The sequence below is a fragment of the Synchiropus splendidus genome, chromosome 1 (assembly GCF_027744825.2).
Source record: "Synchiropus splendidus isolate RoL2022-P1 chromosome 1, RoL_Sspl_1.0, whole genome shotgun sequence".
NCBI classification, from domain to species: domain Eukaryota; kingdom Metazoa; phylum Chordata; class Actinopteri; order Syngnathiformes; family Callionymidae; genus Synchiropus; species Synchiropus splendidus.
In genome coordinates, this window is record NC_071334.1 from 67,847,153 (window position 1) to 67,863,719 (window position 16,567).

At 42.8% G+C, this 16,567-nt stretch overlaps 1 protein-coding gene across 15 annotated transcripts in view; it reads right to left on the reverse strand.

The window, feature by feature from the left end:
* dmd (dystrophin) overlaps positions 1-16,567 on the reverse strand; it is a 230,881-nt gene that overhangs the window by 51,357 nt on the left and 162,957 nt on the right. For 11 of the 15 annotated variants that reach the window (XM_053872455.1, XM_053872463.1, XM_053872426.1 and 8 more), the window contains 17 exons: positions 16,017-16,187; positions 15,109-15,135; positions 13,348-13,470; positions 12,214-12,386; positions 12,009-12,144; positions 9,526-9,701; positions 9,314-9,461; positions 8,857-8,982; positions 8,067-8,216; positions 7,891-7,989; positions 6,871-6,967; positions 6,629-6,801; positions 6,450-6,567; positions 6,146-6,357; positions 5,937-6,091; positions 5,063-5,252; positions 591-763 (listed from right to left, as the gene is read on the reverse strand). In XM_053872455.1, coding sequence (XP_053728430.1) covers positions 591-763; positions 5,063-5,252; positions 5,937-6,091; positions 6,146-6,357; positions 6,450-6,567; positions 6,629-6,801; positions 6,871-6,967; positions 7,891-7,989; positions 8,067-8,216; positions 8,857-8,982; positions 9,314-9,461; positions 9,526-9,701; positions 12,009-12,144; positions 12,214-12,386; positions 13,348-13,470; positions 15,109-15,135; positions 16,017-16,187 — 2,447 coding nt within the window. The remainder of the gene's footprint in view (positions 1-590; positions 764-5,062; positions 5,253-5,936; positions 6,092-6,145; positions 6,358-6,449; positions 6,568-6,628; positions 6,802-6,870; positions 6,968-7,890; positions 7,990-8,066; positions 8,217-8,856; positions 8,983-9,313; positions 9,462-9,525; positions 9,702-12,008; positions 12,145-12,213; positions 12,387-13,347; positions 13,471-15,108; positions 15,136-16,016; positions 16,188-16,567) is intronic. The other 4 variants (XM_053872553.1, XM_053872472.1, XM_053872436.1 and 1 more) reach the window with 1 other exon arrangement.

Below are 16,567 nucleotides of genomic sequence, written 5' to 3' on the forward strand. Positions count from 1 at the left end.
CACGATGAAGCCAGGAGGTTTTCTAACCAGACTAGAGGAAAAGAAATAAGATCAGTCTTTCTCTCTGGACTCATCTTGACCCCTAACTTCCACCAGTGAACCAGTGTTCCATGACATCACTTGAAGTCGGCAGAAATAAACGTTTTCAAGCATACAGTTACAGCTAGAGGTGTCAGGGTTCCCCCAGTGCTTTAGGAACTGAATAGCACAGTTCATTTCCAGATGCACCCCACTTTCACCGCTCTTGGACTGTGAGAATCTTTCTCGCTAGTTTAGAACCATCTTCCCCACAGAGAGCGTGTTCACTTCCACAGATGTGTGACATCATCGCTGCATGACAGGAGTGCTGAGACACACACAAGCAACTTATAAAAGTGAGTGAGGAGGCAGCAGTGTTCATGTTCTTGACTTTAATGGAATCTGGAATCATTTAATTGAAAAAAAAATAGGTCAAAGGTTATTCGAATTCTATTCTCTCTACTTCAAAAGCATTATTTTCTATTTAAGTAACCTGTTGTATCCATGTGCAGGACTGAAAGTGCAAAGTCAAGGCTCAGGTGGAAGGTGGAAGTCCACCAACTTGCTCTCACCTCATGCTCATGGTTTTGTTCTGCAGGTCGTTCCAGCGCTGACTCATGTTATCCAGACGTCTCTGGAGCAGAGCTGCATCTTCAGTGTCTCCCAGAGAGGAGACGATCCTCTGACCATTCTCATCCAGGGAGTGATACAGCTCCGTGTGGTTGCTAATCTCCGCCTGGAGCTCCTGGTGACACACATGCAGTACCATCACAGAGGGGAGGGGAGAAGTTTGACCAATTTCTCAGATGCCAACGTTGGCTCATTTGCATTTTTCCATTGCCCGTCTAAAAAGCTGAGGAAGGGGTCAGCCTCTGATGAACTGATTCCACTGTGTAAAAGCAATTTCAGCTTGAACGCGGCTCCTAATGCACCTCAGCAGGGCCATTTTAAAAGAAGCATTCAGTCAGTGTAACGTGCACGGGAGCCCATGTGCACACGGTTTCATACAGATAATCCATTCGTGAGCCTGTTTCAACTCTGGACCGCAGTGAAGAGTATCAGCGCCTTAAGAAAGCAGTTTGTTAATTGAAAGAAGATTAAAGAACGTGAACGACTCAATGTTCATTAACAGCAAGGATGTCCATTATCTGTGCAGATTTAAACCCTCTTTAATAAAAACGCCAGCGTCAGCTGTGCAAGCCTGGAGAGGCTAATCTGGGCTTGTATCAGGCAGGACTTCTTCATGTTGGTTTTTCACTGCAGATGATGGGGAAACCTCAGTATTGACTGGCAGATCATTATTAGTTTTCAACGCTCAATAAATCCAATGATTTTCTGCCGGCTAGCTGATGTTTGATGTCAGCATTTCTCATGAAGTCATTGGACAGCTAAAGAGCAAACAAGCACAGGTCAGGCTTGGTCGTTCGGTGAAAACACTAGTGGTGTTGTAATGTATATGTTATCATCAGACTCAGTTATTTTTTTAGAGCCTTATTTTCTCCATTCTGTTTTACAATGGACTTAAATTTAAGTTGAACCTATTCACATAAGCTTAAACATGGAAGGGCTCCAGTCGTGACAGAGCTCTCTGCTATGTTTTTTTTAATTTTTTTTAGTTAAAATTTAATCTGATTTATGCATGTTTTGGTTCCGACATCAAATCATATATCATGGTGCACCTGGAATTGGTGACTGGAAAATGTTCCCAGAGAAAGAAAGTTGACGTGCCATCAATCTGTTACTTGGAGAAAATAATTCAGAACAAATCTAGTCTCAGCACCAGCTTTCATAACTGAAATCTAGACCCAGCTTTTCCACAGAACCACATCGTACAAAGTTAGACTCTTGGTGGCCATTTTGAATTTAAATTTCTAATAAATATGAAATACGAAAAAATAATAAAACATAAAATAAAAATAAATATAAAAAAAAAGGGGGACATGAGTGCAGATCTGTCTTTTTAAACTCTCTGAGATACAGTTAAAGTTTCAGAACGCAACATTAACTTTCATTGTTTGAATAAACTATAATTTCATAAACAGTTCATAAGTTTGAGGAGTCACTCTGCCGAGGTTGACATGAACGCATTACAAATGATCTTTCTGTCTCGCAGAAGAAAGCAGGCGACAATGAATGGCTCAGTAAGCAGAATAACTGCCGAGCTAATAAATCAAACGTACAGCACTTTTCACACAGCCTATTATCTATTCGATGTTTTCCACTCTTTTGCGGCGACGGAAATTCAAGAAAATGTTCTTAAAAGATGAAAACATCCAGTACAAGGAAATGGTTCCCTCTGGACGTTGTCAGATAAATTAGATTAAATACATTTTTAATGACACCGGGGGGAAACATGAGTCATTACACCACGTTGGAGAACAAAGACAAGAATAGAACAAACACGTAGAAGATGGCGCTGCAGTGACTACAGCACAGATTCTCAGGAGTGATCGCCTCGTGTGCGTGTGTGTGTGTGTGTGTGTTTCACAGTCAGATTTTAAACTTCAGCTCGACAAGTGAAGGAATGAAAAGTTTAATAAGAAAACAATTGCTTTTTCTGACCTGAACATGGTAGACCTTCCTGCGCAGCATCTCTTGGAAATCCCAATTCACACTTGTGAAACACTGACAGCCATCATTTCATCTAGTCCCTCAAGACTGGCCTGAAATGTCAGCACTGCCTTCTGTTAATGTGTGTGTGTGTGTGTGTGTGTGTGGGACAAGGCGAGAGATTTGAGACGCAGTAGGAAAAAAAAAAAGGGTGCAAATAAACAGAGGGATGCAGTTAGAGGGTGCGAGCCGAGCGAGATGGAAAGTCAAAGGGGGAGAGAAAGGGAAGAATCAGACGAGCGGAGAGGAAGGGAGAACTTGAAAGGCTGCATAAAACCCTGAGTGTGCTCATTTTCTAATTAAACGTTATCTGCATGCAGAATTGTAGCCCGGGAGTGTGCGCGCGCTCTCTCTGGATGCTCCGCCGTGTTGCCATGCGCCACAATAATTGAGCACAGAAGCCTATCTGAGTGCTGCACACTGCCGCCGTTGTATCAGGAGAGCAGCGAGTGTGTGGAAGGAAGATGTACAGTGGTGTGTGAGTAGGAACAGGGTGAAGGCCGAGGTCAGAATATGTTCTCTCGCACAACAGAGTCTTCTCTTCGACACCCACATAGCAGCTTGGTGGAGAGAAGCCCAGATTTGTCTCCCAGGCAGATGCCAGCCAATAAGACGTCCCCATGCAGCCATGTCAGCATTCCTGTCATACCAGCTGAGGCAAGACAAGAGGGAAGTATTTCCAAGTCCACTTTCGGAAACCTGTCAAAGCGCCTCCACAGAAGGAAGCAAAGTTCTGCTGTAGTTACAGAAAGCCACCTGTCAATCAAACGGCGTGGGTGCAGCTCGGGAGAACGGTCGGTCCCAGTCAGGTGGGAAGTATGGAGCCGCACCACACAGGTGATACATTTGAGAGCGCGCCAAAAGTAGGATTAGGAAACATTCACGCCACAGGATTTCCGACACCACATCCTGCGATAACAATGAGGCTTCCCGGTCCACTGCAGACAAGAGGCAAACAGCAGCTCTCAGGCGAAGAATAGTATGGAAGCTCAGTGCTGTCAATACTGGGATACTTACTACATTATAACAAGATATTATGTCCTTTTATTTATGTGACATTATAACATTATTTTGTGACAGAGTCACTCATTTTTGTGATATTCATCACATTAAAGCAAAATATTAGAAGGCTCTTTTGGGATATTAAAACACCATGATATGTGTTTTTTGTGGTTCTTATACTACATTGAGATAATACACTATTTTGAGATACTAGAATATTATTTGGGAATAATTATGATGTCATTTTGTGATGGTATCAGTGATTCTCGTGGTACCACAGAGTAGCAAGATATTAATGTGATATTACTGACATTATTTTGTAGCATTACCACATTATTATGCTATGTTATTATTTTGTGATACTCATCACATTATAATGAGAAATAAGGTTTTCTGGTGACAATTGCAACACCAATGACATGATATATTTTGCACTATAATGCCATTATTTTGTGATATTTATCACATTATGATAAGAAATAACATTATCTGGTGACACTTGCAACACCAATGACATGATATATTTTGCACTATAATGCCATTATTTTGTGATATTTATCACATTAAGACAAGATATTATCATGCATTTGTGAAACTTTTCATGTTAGAACATGATATTAGAAGGTTATTCAGGGTTGCCTACATTATTATTTCATGATATTGGGTGATCGGTGAGAGCAGGTGTTGAGATGGTGAGTCTGGAAGCTTTATTTTAGACACCAAGAGACAACTTCCTCAGTCGTCTGTAGGAAGATGACAAGATGACTGAACCTGGATTAATTGAAACCAGGCCTCTACTAACTTTTTTCCCCCAAAATGTGTCTCTTCTAATTCATTTTCCAAGCAATAGTCACAAAGTTATGAGACTCAAATAGTTTTCCCTGGTTGCAGCTCCATAGAAAATGCAAGTTAGCAGATTATATGCAGTTTCTGTGAGGGAAAATGTTTGTTTTGTAAAGATGAATAAATGTTACAACAAATCACACAAGAAATAAGTGGAAAAAAAGTTAATGAGAAGGTCTGAGAGTGGCAGACTTCAAAATAAAAGCTGGACTGAGCTGTTATGACTGAACCTGAATTTGAAGTCTTCAACCTTCGTCTGGAAATCTAGCTTTTCCTTGTGTTACCATAAGACTTCTTCTTCATTGTAGGGTGGGTTCGACAGTATTTCACTCAGCAAAATGACCTCTACTGTGTTCACAGGCTCCGTTTGTGTTTTGGTATGCTGTGCAACCATGCTTGGGTGTCAGAGAGAAAGAGTGCACATGCTGCTGGAACGTCTTTGAAAAGTTTCACTGAGATAAGCAGCTCACAGTTGAACAGGCTTCAATGGCAATTCAACAGCATCTATGGACTTTCCCTTTTGATATGCTACGCCCTTCCCGGTCAGGAAGCAACATGAGTATGAAGACAACATATTTGTATGTCTCACCTTCCACTGTGCCAGCAGGCTCCGGGCCGCCTCGGGCTGTTCCTGCAGTCTGTCCTTGTTAGTGGCGTCTATAAGCACGTTGCAGGTTGTTTCTGCCTCCGTCAGCCAGTTGAGAAACTTCTCCAGGTCCAGGTAGAACTGCTGTAACAACTTCAAGGCCCCCTCCAGAGCCGCCTCCCGATCTGAAACACTGAGGGATCCCACATACAAAATAAACACAAAACACACAACTGGAAGATAATGGCTTTGTTTGGTTCAACGGAAAGCAATAATACTATACTTTCATCAAACTCTTTGTTGCTCGTGTGCGGAACCATTTTAGTAGCTGGTCCCTTTCTAAAACTAAACCTGTTTTAAAATGCACAGTTTTCATTTCTTACATTTCAATTATTCCAAAGGGCAGGGAGGATGTACTGTTTTAGTGAGTGCTGTTTGGATTTATACTGCAATTGTACTACTGGTGCAAATTTATAGTACAGACTAGTGTACTTTAAATGTCCTTATTTTCCTTTTCTAACCAATGGAAAGTACTATACGAGTGATTAACAACACCAACACACACACTGATTCCAGATTGAAAATAAAGATGTGCCTCAAATATTGAACATTTAAATAAGAATATTATGTAAATATTTGAACACATATTTGTATGTACTATAAACAATACAAATAATACAGGTGATTACAGGTGCACAACCATTCGGTCAGGTTACTTTTAAATGGAAGAGGAGCCAAGTTTAAGTATGAGGACAGTTTTGGACAGGAGGTAGTCAAAACTCAAACTTTTTAATTGATTAAAAACTGGGTTTTTACTATTACTAAGTAAAGCTGGATATGAGTCAATGACATAACAATGAACTAAAGAGCTAAATACCGTGTGCTGATGTGAGTCCAAGTCATCATCATGTTGTTGTTGACCTGAGTGACCTTGTGTGTGTCGTCATCTGCATACAGTGTCAGCAGTTTGTCTGCCAAGGCGTTTGTTTCGTCCACCTGGTACTGCCACTTCTGCAGATCATTGGCAAAGTGCTGCACAGAAACAGGAGTTAAGTGGTGAAAAAAAAAAAGAAGAAGTTTATTCACCTTCAGCTCATTATTTTGTCTTTTTAGGGACTCGACCGAGTAGGTGATCTCCTGCAGGGACTCCAGCCTCTCGGTGGCCTGCTGGATGAGTGGATCCACCCTTTTCTTGGCGTCCAACCAGTCAGTGGAGTCCTGCAGCATGTTGTGAAGCTGTTTAATCCTGTCCGAGACTTTGGTCTGACAGTCCTCCCAGTGATTCTGGAGACGGTCAACTGAAATCGAGAGAAAGGAAAGTCACGGATGAAGACTTTTTCCGACACTCAGGCCTGCAGCAAGGTAGTTCCAGCCTGTCCAGGTGACATACTGCGTTCAGTGATGGCGTTCCGAGTTTCCTGATTGCTGGTTTTATTTTTCAAGTTTTGAGCTGCTGTCACTTGCCGTTCCAGGAGGGGGCGGCGCTGGGCAAGCTCCTGCAGAGACGCCTGGAAACAAGCACCAAAATCAATCCTCCCACATCAGCAGAAAGGGCTTGCTGCTTCAGACCTTCAGCGAGCTGATGTTTTCGTTGATGTCGTCCAGATCGGCGACCACCACTCGCTTGTTGTTGACCATGTTATCAAGCATCGTCAGCCAATCGGTGAGCTCCGCCCACGATTTATTAAACTGAGCAAGAGCTGCAGACTCTGCAGGTGCGGCGCTTGCCGTCAGGCCTTCATCTGGAGTACACGACACGCTGGTGAGTACGCGCTCATTCAGCCTTGACATTTCGTGAGGCGCATCCTTACGAGCTTTTCTGGACGCTAAGAGTGCGGCTCTCTCCTTGTGCTGTCGCAGCAACTCCATGATGACTGTCCAGTCTTCCTTCATCTTCTCATACTTCAACTGTCAACACAACATGAATGAATTTCCAACCATCCTCGGAACAACACAAACACACGACGATGACAAAGTAAACTAAACAAAGATGCATAAACAATACCCTTGTACTGCCATATGAAGCAGCGAGCTCGTCCCACTGTGGGTTGTACTGTATGTATTATTGATGTTCACCAGGTTTACATCCCCCTGTGCGGTGATAATTAAATCTCACTCGAACCTTTTGTTTGTGTTGTCTTGTGAGACACTTTGGTGAGTGAGGTGATTCATGAATAAAGCCCATTATTATTACTTGGTCTAGATCGGTCAGCTCAAAGGAAAGGAGGTCTGAAATTAACTAGATAGAATCAATAGCTTGATGCTGCCGCTAAGATGAAAGTGAAATATGATGTTAGCTTGAGGGGCACTGAAGTCGAGCTCATGAATACTGAGCATCCACTCGACACCATCTACATCGCAAACACGAGTGGCTTTTATGTAGGAAGACCAAACCATCTCACCCAAACAGAGAACGGAACCGGAATCGGAGCTCCGCCAAGTCACGCATTCACACAACATCATGTGCTTTGTGTTTTCACCTGTTGTTGTTGTTGTAAAATTTCAGTATAAGAAAGAAAAAAAACTTGAAATAAAAGTCTGAAAACAAAAATGTTGCTCTGTGCACTGGCTCAGCAGCAAAGAGTTTGCTCATGACTGGAGCACTTCTGCGCACATACTCAGCTTAACTTTGATCATTCTGGTATCGAGAATTTAAATCACATGAATCATGCTAAATTAATGATGTACATTTTCCATACATTTTAATGGAGTTCAACCTGTAATGATAATACAACTATGTGTCTTGAGGTTTTTCTGATCCCCTTGACAGAAGCAATAGACACAGGCGTCTCAGGAGGCCCTTTTGCAGAGACCAGAGGAGACGTCCTCACCTTGTCTTGATGAGCGGATGGCATCTCTCTGAACAGCCGATCAGCTCGTGACAAAACAAAGTCAACCTCGGGCTGCTTGGCGTTCACCTCCTCGACCAGCTGTGATGGAAAACAAGGATTAAAAACGATAAAGTTATTATTATTTCTTGAGTCAAGCTGCAGAGCTGAAGATGTACTCTGGGTGGTGGGTCATCGGGGTTCTGCTCCAGCTTCGCCCGAGTGGCAGACACCCAAGCGGACAAGTCATTCATCTGACTATGATGCGCCTCAAGCTCCTTCAGCAGACCTTCAAGCTCCAACTGGCGCTCAGGCAGTGCCTTGGACACCTAAGCAAAAAAAAAAAAAGTCATTCATCAGTGGCATCATTCAAAGCAAACAAACGCTAAAAATATGAATCACCATTTTCCAGCCAGTTCCTGAATCATACATGATGTTGAGTATGACATTTTTCATGGAGTCAGTTTTTATTGCAGAAAATGCCTTATAAAGTAAGTATCTTTTATTTAACTGTTGACATGGAATTTGTCATTTTATTTTAATGAGAGTATCAAAAAATTCAGGGCTGAGACTTTCCGCAACTAATGAATTACAGAATAAAATAAAGATCTAAATAACACAGATGAATCACATGTAAAGTTTCCATCATAGGGAACTTTTTACAGTCACCAATTCCAGGGGCACCACATTAAACAATGTGATGTCATGACCAAAAAAGTCCATGATAAAAGAGACTAGATTAGAGGAAAATGTAAGTTTAAAAATCCTCAAAAACACAATGATGTTCAGTGCACTTTAACGCAGCACAGCTGCCTCATAACTGGAGAACATCCGCTGACATTGAATGAATTATGAATTCTCGAATGAATTCGATTAAATCTCTTTAAAGGAGTCCATCTCTTTTCTGCAAATATGAGCTTGCAACAGTTATTCAGGTTGGTTGTGAGCGTGTGTGGCTCGGCTGCTGACCTGCGCCCAGCGACCGTTGATGATCCTGAGGTCTTTATGTTTGTCCGCAGGAAGCGTTATCTGCCTCAGCCTCAGGTTCAAATCCTCCACGGCAGCCTTCTTAGCAGGAAGCTGCTCGACACATCCCTGACGTGCGACGGACATATTGGAAAATGATTTCGCCGCTTAATTCAATATACAATCATTTAAGAAGCTTATCTCAGCTCCGGAGCCTTTTGGACGAAATGACACACAAACACAACATCAACACCCACACAACAAGGACGGATTTGGTTCGAGCATCTCATTTAAAAAATAATATCCAACTAATGGAATTAAACAGACACACGAGCACATGCTAATGCTATTCAGAGTCCTCTTTAAGAATGAAGAACTGTGTCTCATTTGCATGGCCGGGAATAAATTCAATCACACACCCACACCGAGGAGCTGCAGCAGTGTCTGGTGGCAGCATTACCTGGACTTTTCCCAGAGTGTCCCTGATGTGCTGTGGCTCGGCCGGCTGCAGGGGGACGGCCAGGACGCCATCGGCCCTGTCCAGCCAGGCTGAGAGGGAGCCCATGTTCTCCTGCACCTCCGCAGCTGTAGTGCGAGCTTCTGCAGACCTGAAGACAGAGGAACAGACGCATTCGTGTATTTGATTCCGTAAAGGAGGGACGCTCACTTTACCTCCTCTTGCGCTCGTCCAGGCGCTGACAGACGTTCGTCCAGCGCGTGTTGAGTGAGTTGAGTTGTGTTTTGAGCTGAGCAGCATCGTTCGGCGTGCTCATCTGGCAGATGTCCTCCCCGGCAGAATTAACTCGGCCCAACACGACTTCCTTCATGGGGATGGCCTCGGTCAGGTCCTGCACAACAACACGCACACCAGGCTCAGACGACGGCAACTCTACTGGTGTTCACAACGCGCACACCAGGATCAGACGACGGCAACTCTACTGGTGTTCACAACGCGCACACCAGGCTCAGATGGCAACTCTACTGGTGTTCACAACGCGCACACCAGGATCAGACGACGGCAACTCTACTGGTGTTCACAACGCGCACACCAGGATCAGACGACGGCAACTCTACTGGTGTTCACAACGCGCACACCAGGATCAGACGACGGCAACTCTACTGGTGTTCACAAGGCGCACACCAGGATCAGACGACGGCAACTCAGCTGGTGTTCAACACTGACCAAACATACCAGAGCAATGGGAGACAAAAGTTTAAAAAGGTTGACAAAGACTAGAAAAAACACGAACAAGCAAAAACATTGTGAAGAGGTCCAGTGGACTGTCTCCGATGCCCTCAAAAGACTATTTAAGGGGACCTATGATGGTCTTCAGTTTTTATTCAGCGTTATCTACAAGCTGAAGCATCACCTTAACATGTGATGAAGTGTGGAAGAACTATGTTGACCCACTTAAGATTTACCTACACATTAAGTCCACAATCTGTTCACTGTAACCTGCAATGTTCCATGTGGTGGGCGACGTAAACAGTGCCCCTTATGGAGCGCAGAAAGAAACTTTTTAACCGTGGCTAACTACAGTGTTGAGAGACGTTTTGACTGTGAGGGAGGGGACTATGTATTTGCCTTGCATAAAAACCAGCAGCTGAGGATACCGTATGTTTTTGAAGGCAGAGCAAAGGCAGCAGGGTCCAGCAGGACTGGACAAGTGCTCCGTATAGCATGGCAAGCAAAAGCACAGGGAATATTCTGACTCCAAGGTACGGTCCCAACTCGGATAGAAAGCAATCCAACTTTTTCCAGTTGAAAATCATGGCCTCTGATTTGGAGGTGCTGATCCTCATCCCAGCTGCTTCACGGTCAGATGCAAACCAATCGAAAGGTCGCAGCGTGACGGATCCATGAGAAGTGGCTCTTCAGGACACCAAACCGCAAGCCCTCCCCACCACACAACCCTGGCGGACACCAACATCAGACTTGCGTCCAAGAATCCGGGCACAGCTCTCACTCTGGGACTACAGAGACTGAACGGTCGTCAGTAGAAACCTCCCACTCCCACATTCATTTTTAAAATTAGCTCTGTATTTTATTTGAGTGAAAGTCGTGCGATTGGCAGTGACTGGCACCTAGATCTAGCTGTCAAATCATGACCAGGGAGTACCCACCAGTTCAAGTCAAATGACTGCACTGATGGTTTTAAAATTCACGTTGTAGTTCCCCAAAAGTGCATTTACAGTCTATAATTATCAGCAGGTTCGCGCCAGGTATCAGCTTGTGTTTGCAGGCAGCAGATGGTGAACAGACGTTGGCACCTGAGAGCAGGAGCACAAGCGGAGCAGATCATAGCACCAGCAAGTAGCGTGGTCACGCCTGACGGCGACGCAACACACACACATACACAAGGTCCTCCTGACTTCTGAATGACTCATAGTTTGAACCAGTTTGGCTGGGTGAACTGCTCCATTCCAGCTCGCTCCAGTCAACTTTAGGTGTCCATTACACAGTGATTCACACCAATTGCTATAAAAAAAAGACTCAAAAAAGATGGTGAAATGTAAAGTGTGAAGTGAAGATCCCATTGGAGGAGTCTAGGTCTAGTGCTGAGAACTCAGATGTTCTCTGATTTAGTGTCACACCATGTAGAGCAGGAATAGAGGAACGTATTGAATGAAAGGAGATGAAAGGTTGTCTTCACTTTAAAAATCGATTCAGGACATAATGGAGGCCGGCCCATGAGAAAGGACACCAGTGCATCCCCACGCAGCTCGGCTCGATGGCTGAACTAGACGTGACTCTTTGGCATGTTTTTCTCTCTCTAAAAGTTTCTTTCACCCTCCTGAGGACATGCTTTAGATACTTTTTCATCCTCAACGATTTGTCCGCAGGAGCTTGCAGTTAGTCAATAGTCTCCTTTATGTGCAGAGGAGAAGGAAAAGGAGGAGGAGACACAGATGGGAAGATAGCAGACGCTCATTAATTAAGTGGAGAGATGGAGAGGTTTGAGAAGAAGATTTAAGAAAACTGAAAATGGTTCAGGATATGCAGGCAACATCCTCAAATGTTGTGGCCAAAATTCTGTAAAAAAAAAAGGTGTGTATCTTGTGACTCGAAAAACCCGAGCCACCTGGACAGAGCCCCATCACTGGTGGGCAGACGTGCGCGTGCGCGCGCGTGTGTGTGTGTGTGCGTGTGTTACCCTGAGGTGCTGCCTGTGCGCTTCCGGCTCGCTCTCGGCCAGTTTCAGAGAGCTCTCCCCGTCGTTCAGCCAATCGTCCACCACCTTCTGATCCGAAACAAACTTCTGCCACTTGGTGTAGCAATCCTGCCAGCGCCTTGGTGCACACAAACAGGAGGTCAGTGGCTATTCGGGCTTCCCTCTGACTCTCCCAGTTGCTCCGTACTTCAGCCTGTCCTGGTGCAGCCTATTGAGCTTCTCCCAGTTGGTTTTGAGCAGGGTTGCAGACTCTTGGATCCTCTGACCCTCCAGGGGACGGGCACTGGCGACCATCTCATCCTTGCGGCTCAACACCTCCGCCACAGGGTCTCGGAGCTTGTCAATACTCTCCTTTACCTCCTTCAGACAGGGAAGGTTGAGGACAACCATCAGTACGCACAAAAACAATGGCATATTAAACTGCAGAATACAACACGTCTACATCAGGTGCATGTCCTTCTCAATATACTGTAAATATGGGGGATGGTTACTGCTTTGACTTGAATGGAAATTCATCATTTGATGTATTAAAATATGTTTCTACATGCTATATAATGAAACGATATACATTAGAATTCAGCAATATCTGTTGAAGTACACTTTTACTGTGGGGTTCTCTGACATACAAAGAGAAGACAGAAGTCCAGTGTGTGTTTATTTATTTATCTCTAGATATCATTTTAGAGGAAAAAAATCTGCTTTAGTGTTTAGTGTAATGTAAACTGGTATGATTCTAAAAGCCGAGTTTGCCTTACTGAAATGGTGTTCAGTTTAATAAATGAGCATCCCATTATTTTTATTATTTTTAAACGTATTATTTGAAACAGCCAGTTGGAAAGCTACACACTTTAAATGGAATACGGCCAGGTTTCATCGTGCATTCAGTAAATAATAGCATCAATTCTTAGTTTGCGAGGAACTTCCAACACATTCATCATAAAAATTCATCAAACTGATCTTGACAAGATATGATGATAGTCATTAATAAAAGATTACATTTGGTTTTACATATCATAATAGTCAACTATACAGTATAAAACATTACTCTCTGATAAACAGATGACGCACATTTATTTAACAGGAAATGTAGACACAAATTTGGATGGAATACAAAGAGAAATTGACATTTAAATAACAAGAGCACAATGTCTAACAACAGTAACATGAAATGTTAGGTGAACAAAAACTAGCACAGACTTGACTCCACTTCCAGTTTAAGGCCGCTGAAATGCACCTGGAGCCAACTTCTGTTGTTCATGATATAATTGTGTAAGAGTCATCGCTTGTTGCATTCAGGGTGAAAGCATGGAGCGGCTCTGACCTTCAGGCACTTCTCCTGCTGAGGCAGGTTATAATATGCTGCAGGCCAGTATTCTGGAGAGTTCAACTTGAAGTCTGTCTCCGACACCGAACGCAGCAGCGCCTGCAGCTCCGTGAGATATTCCTGAACACACACACATGCGGCGAAAGAAAGAGGAAAAAAACAGAGTGGGAGAGGCAAAGGTGAAGGCAACACAACACAAAGCAGAGGGGGAGTCACACCAGCACTCAAGACGAATCACAACAGAGGAGGTTCTCCACTACTTCTCTCTTAATCGGTATTGTATTTTGAGATCATATCAAGGAAGCACTTTCTGCTCCCTCCGATTACTAAACACAACACAGCCACTGTTATACGAGGCATTTGATCATGAAGCCTACACAGTGTGCTTGCTCTATTAAATAATAGCAAACAGCAGCACAAGCAAGGAAGGATGATGAGATGAAAGGGAAGCAGTTCGGCACGTTGAGAATCAGAGTTTAATCCAGATGTCTGGTTTAAACCATTCTCAGTCGTGTGTAAAGGATGGAGGTCAATCTGCAGCATCAAGTTATGAATTTAAAAAAAAAAATGACATAAAAAAACACTTTAGAAATAAAGAAATGTTTTGAACAGAAAAAAGAAGTTCTGATATCTTATTATTATTTCTACTATTATTATTATTAGTAGTAGTAGTAGTAGGCGTAGTCGTAGCAGTATAATGTTGTTATTGTTTTAATGTCTCATGTTTTAAAAAGTTTTGAGTTCATACATTTTTTAAATAAGCAACAGCCAAAGTCTGAATTAAAAAAAAAAGAGTTTTGCATTGTTAAAAAAAAGGTTTGAATTTTGGAAAAAAAGGTGAATTTGGAAAAGGTTTTTAATTAAAAAAAGTTTCAAATTTGTAAAAAACAAGTTTCGATTTGAAAAAAAGAAGCTTAGAAAGAAAAAAGTTTTGTATAGAAATATGTCATTAAAAACCAATCTAAAGACGTAAAAACAGTTTCTAATAAAATAATTCATTTGAAGAACCAGTCATTAAATACATTTTGACGAAAATAAATGAATAAATTAATTAAAACAATTTGAATATTTAAAAAAAGTTTTTGTTTTTTTTCAGATTCCAAACTTGACAGCACAGATTAACCACCACAGTCATGTGTTCAATAGTGAACCGATGTGACAAGAATTAAGGTGTTTCCCCTTCTCTCCTAATCTTACATGTTGATATCTGGACTAAATACACAACTCGAGTGTCACCAACTCCTAATAACCAGAGTTACATAAGCATATCCGATAAATACATATAATTTTTTTTTCTCAATTACTCATCATTTTGTGAATATATGAAGGACATCATCTTGAAAGACAGATGTCAGTGAGCATTTAGTGGATATTAAAATCAGGACTATTAAAAAAACTATTTCAGAATCAAAGCATCAAAGCTTCCAGAGATGTGGTTTCCTGGATGCAGACTGGTGATCTCTCATTCACGCGCAGGGTATTAGAAATAAATCTCCGGTTTAACTACAAGTGCTCAAAAGCTGTTGAGCAAAGCGCTTTAGTGCCTCTTCAGACGGCAGAGGGTTGCAGACAAAGCACAAGCGCGTTAAGTGACTGAGTCTCCGGGGAAATAAAGATGAAAATGGCACTAATGATGTTCCTGGGAGGCCCTCCATTACAGGACTCCCACTCATCACGGGGGGACACTCGGGTGTGTATTTGGTCCGAGATCAACGGTGTTTGTCGGCATCATTAGGGACTCCACCAGTAGATACATACATCATCAGTGATGGGCAGGTCGGGACACTGTCGGGGGTCATGCATGCGGTGACAGAGGTGAAGAGCGAGAGGCACCGATGAGATTGGAACGTAATTGTGGGTCACATGTGTCAAGTGAATGAAGAGGCAACAGAAACGAAAAAGCAAGGAGATCATCACTCTTCATAACGGACGAAATGTGGCGACATGCATTTTGAAAAGAGACCTCATAGGATGCGTGGTCTCATGGTACATTCATATCGGTATAAACGTCCGTCCTTGGACAGGACTATGGAAGCAACTTTAACACTGAAGCTAAATTCACGTTGTTTTAATGTATGCCATAGATTTTATCGATGAGTTGCACTGCCATGTAAACAGGGAGGACTCGTTGCTGAGTCATGATATGCTTCAAAACATATGTGTTTTTTTAATGACCAATTAATTGAAGATTTTTAATATGGGAGATTGTTCCTGACAAAAGCTGGTTAGGAACAGCATACGTTAAAAATATATATAAAAAAAACAGTGGAAAAAAATGCAGATGTAATGAGTGTAATATAATTTTTCCTTAAACTGGGACCCCACTTTATTACTCCTTTTTGTTTCATTAATATCAATGACAGTGTTGCATTGAGGAGCTGAAATCCATGACTCAAAATTATTGTTGAACTGGAAACAAAATGTAGACTTGAGTAGACTTGTTTACTCTTCTACAAGTTAATACCCCACTGTGATAGTGGCCAAGCTACAGGTCAAACTGTTTTGGTTTTGGATGCTTAAGCACAGTGTTGTGTATCTACTGTCTGTGTTCTCATCATAACTAGCTGGACGTGTTCACTCGGGCTGGACGGGTTACAGCACGTGCACACGGCACTATCTCATTAGTATCTGTTAGTGGAAGAGTATTCGTGCCTACAGAAACTCACACATTGTCTTTTGAAGGGTATGAACTTGCCCTCCACCTCAACCCAGCGTGTCTTGAGCTGGAGTTGACGGGGCTCCACTAGACTGGCGGCTCCCGCTTCAGAGAGCAGATTGGCTAAACCCTGCACCTCCTTAAGCTCTTCCTTCTTCTTGTCGAACTCTGAGCCAATTTCCTATTGGATGAAATGAACCGGCAGGTCACTTCGTGGAGCTGTGGCTCATGACTGAAGCACAGAGAAGCATGTTGATGTCTCATAAACACGGACAACACCGGACAGACATTAACAGACATTTACGATGTTTGTTAGCACCAACTTTGTGTCGCAGTTTATAAGTGTGTGGGAAGGAAAATGGCCCGCATATGCGATGGTGAAAATGATGTGAAATAAGACTGGATTTTCACTTTATTAAGAAAGAAAAGAGAACAGCGGTGGTGAGCACATGGAAGTGACATGGGGGAAAGAAAGAAGAGCATGCTGGAATGAAAGAGAGACTGCAGTGTCCAGTTAGCGAAATGTCATAGTGATCATCTGAAAGCGAAAGACACAAACAG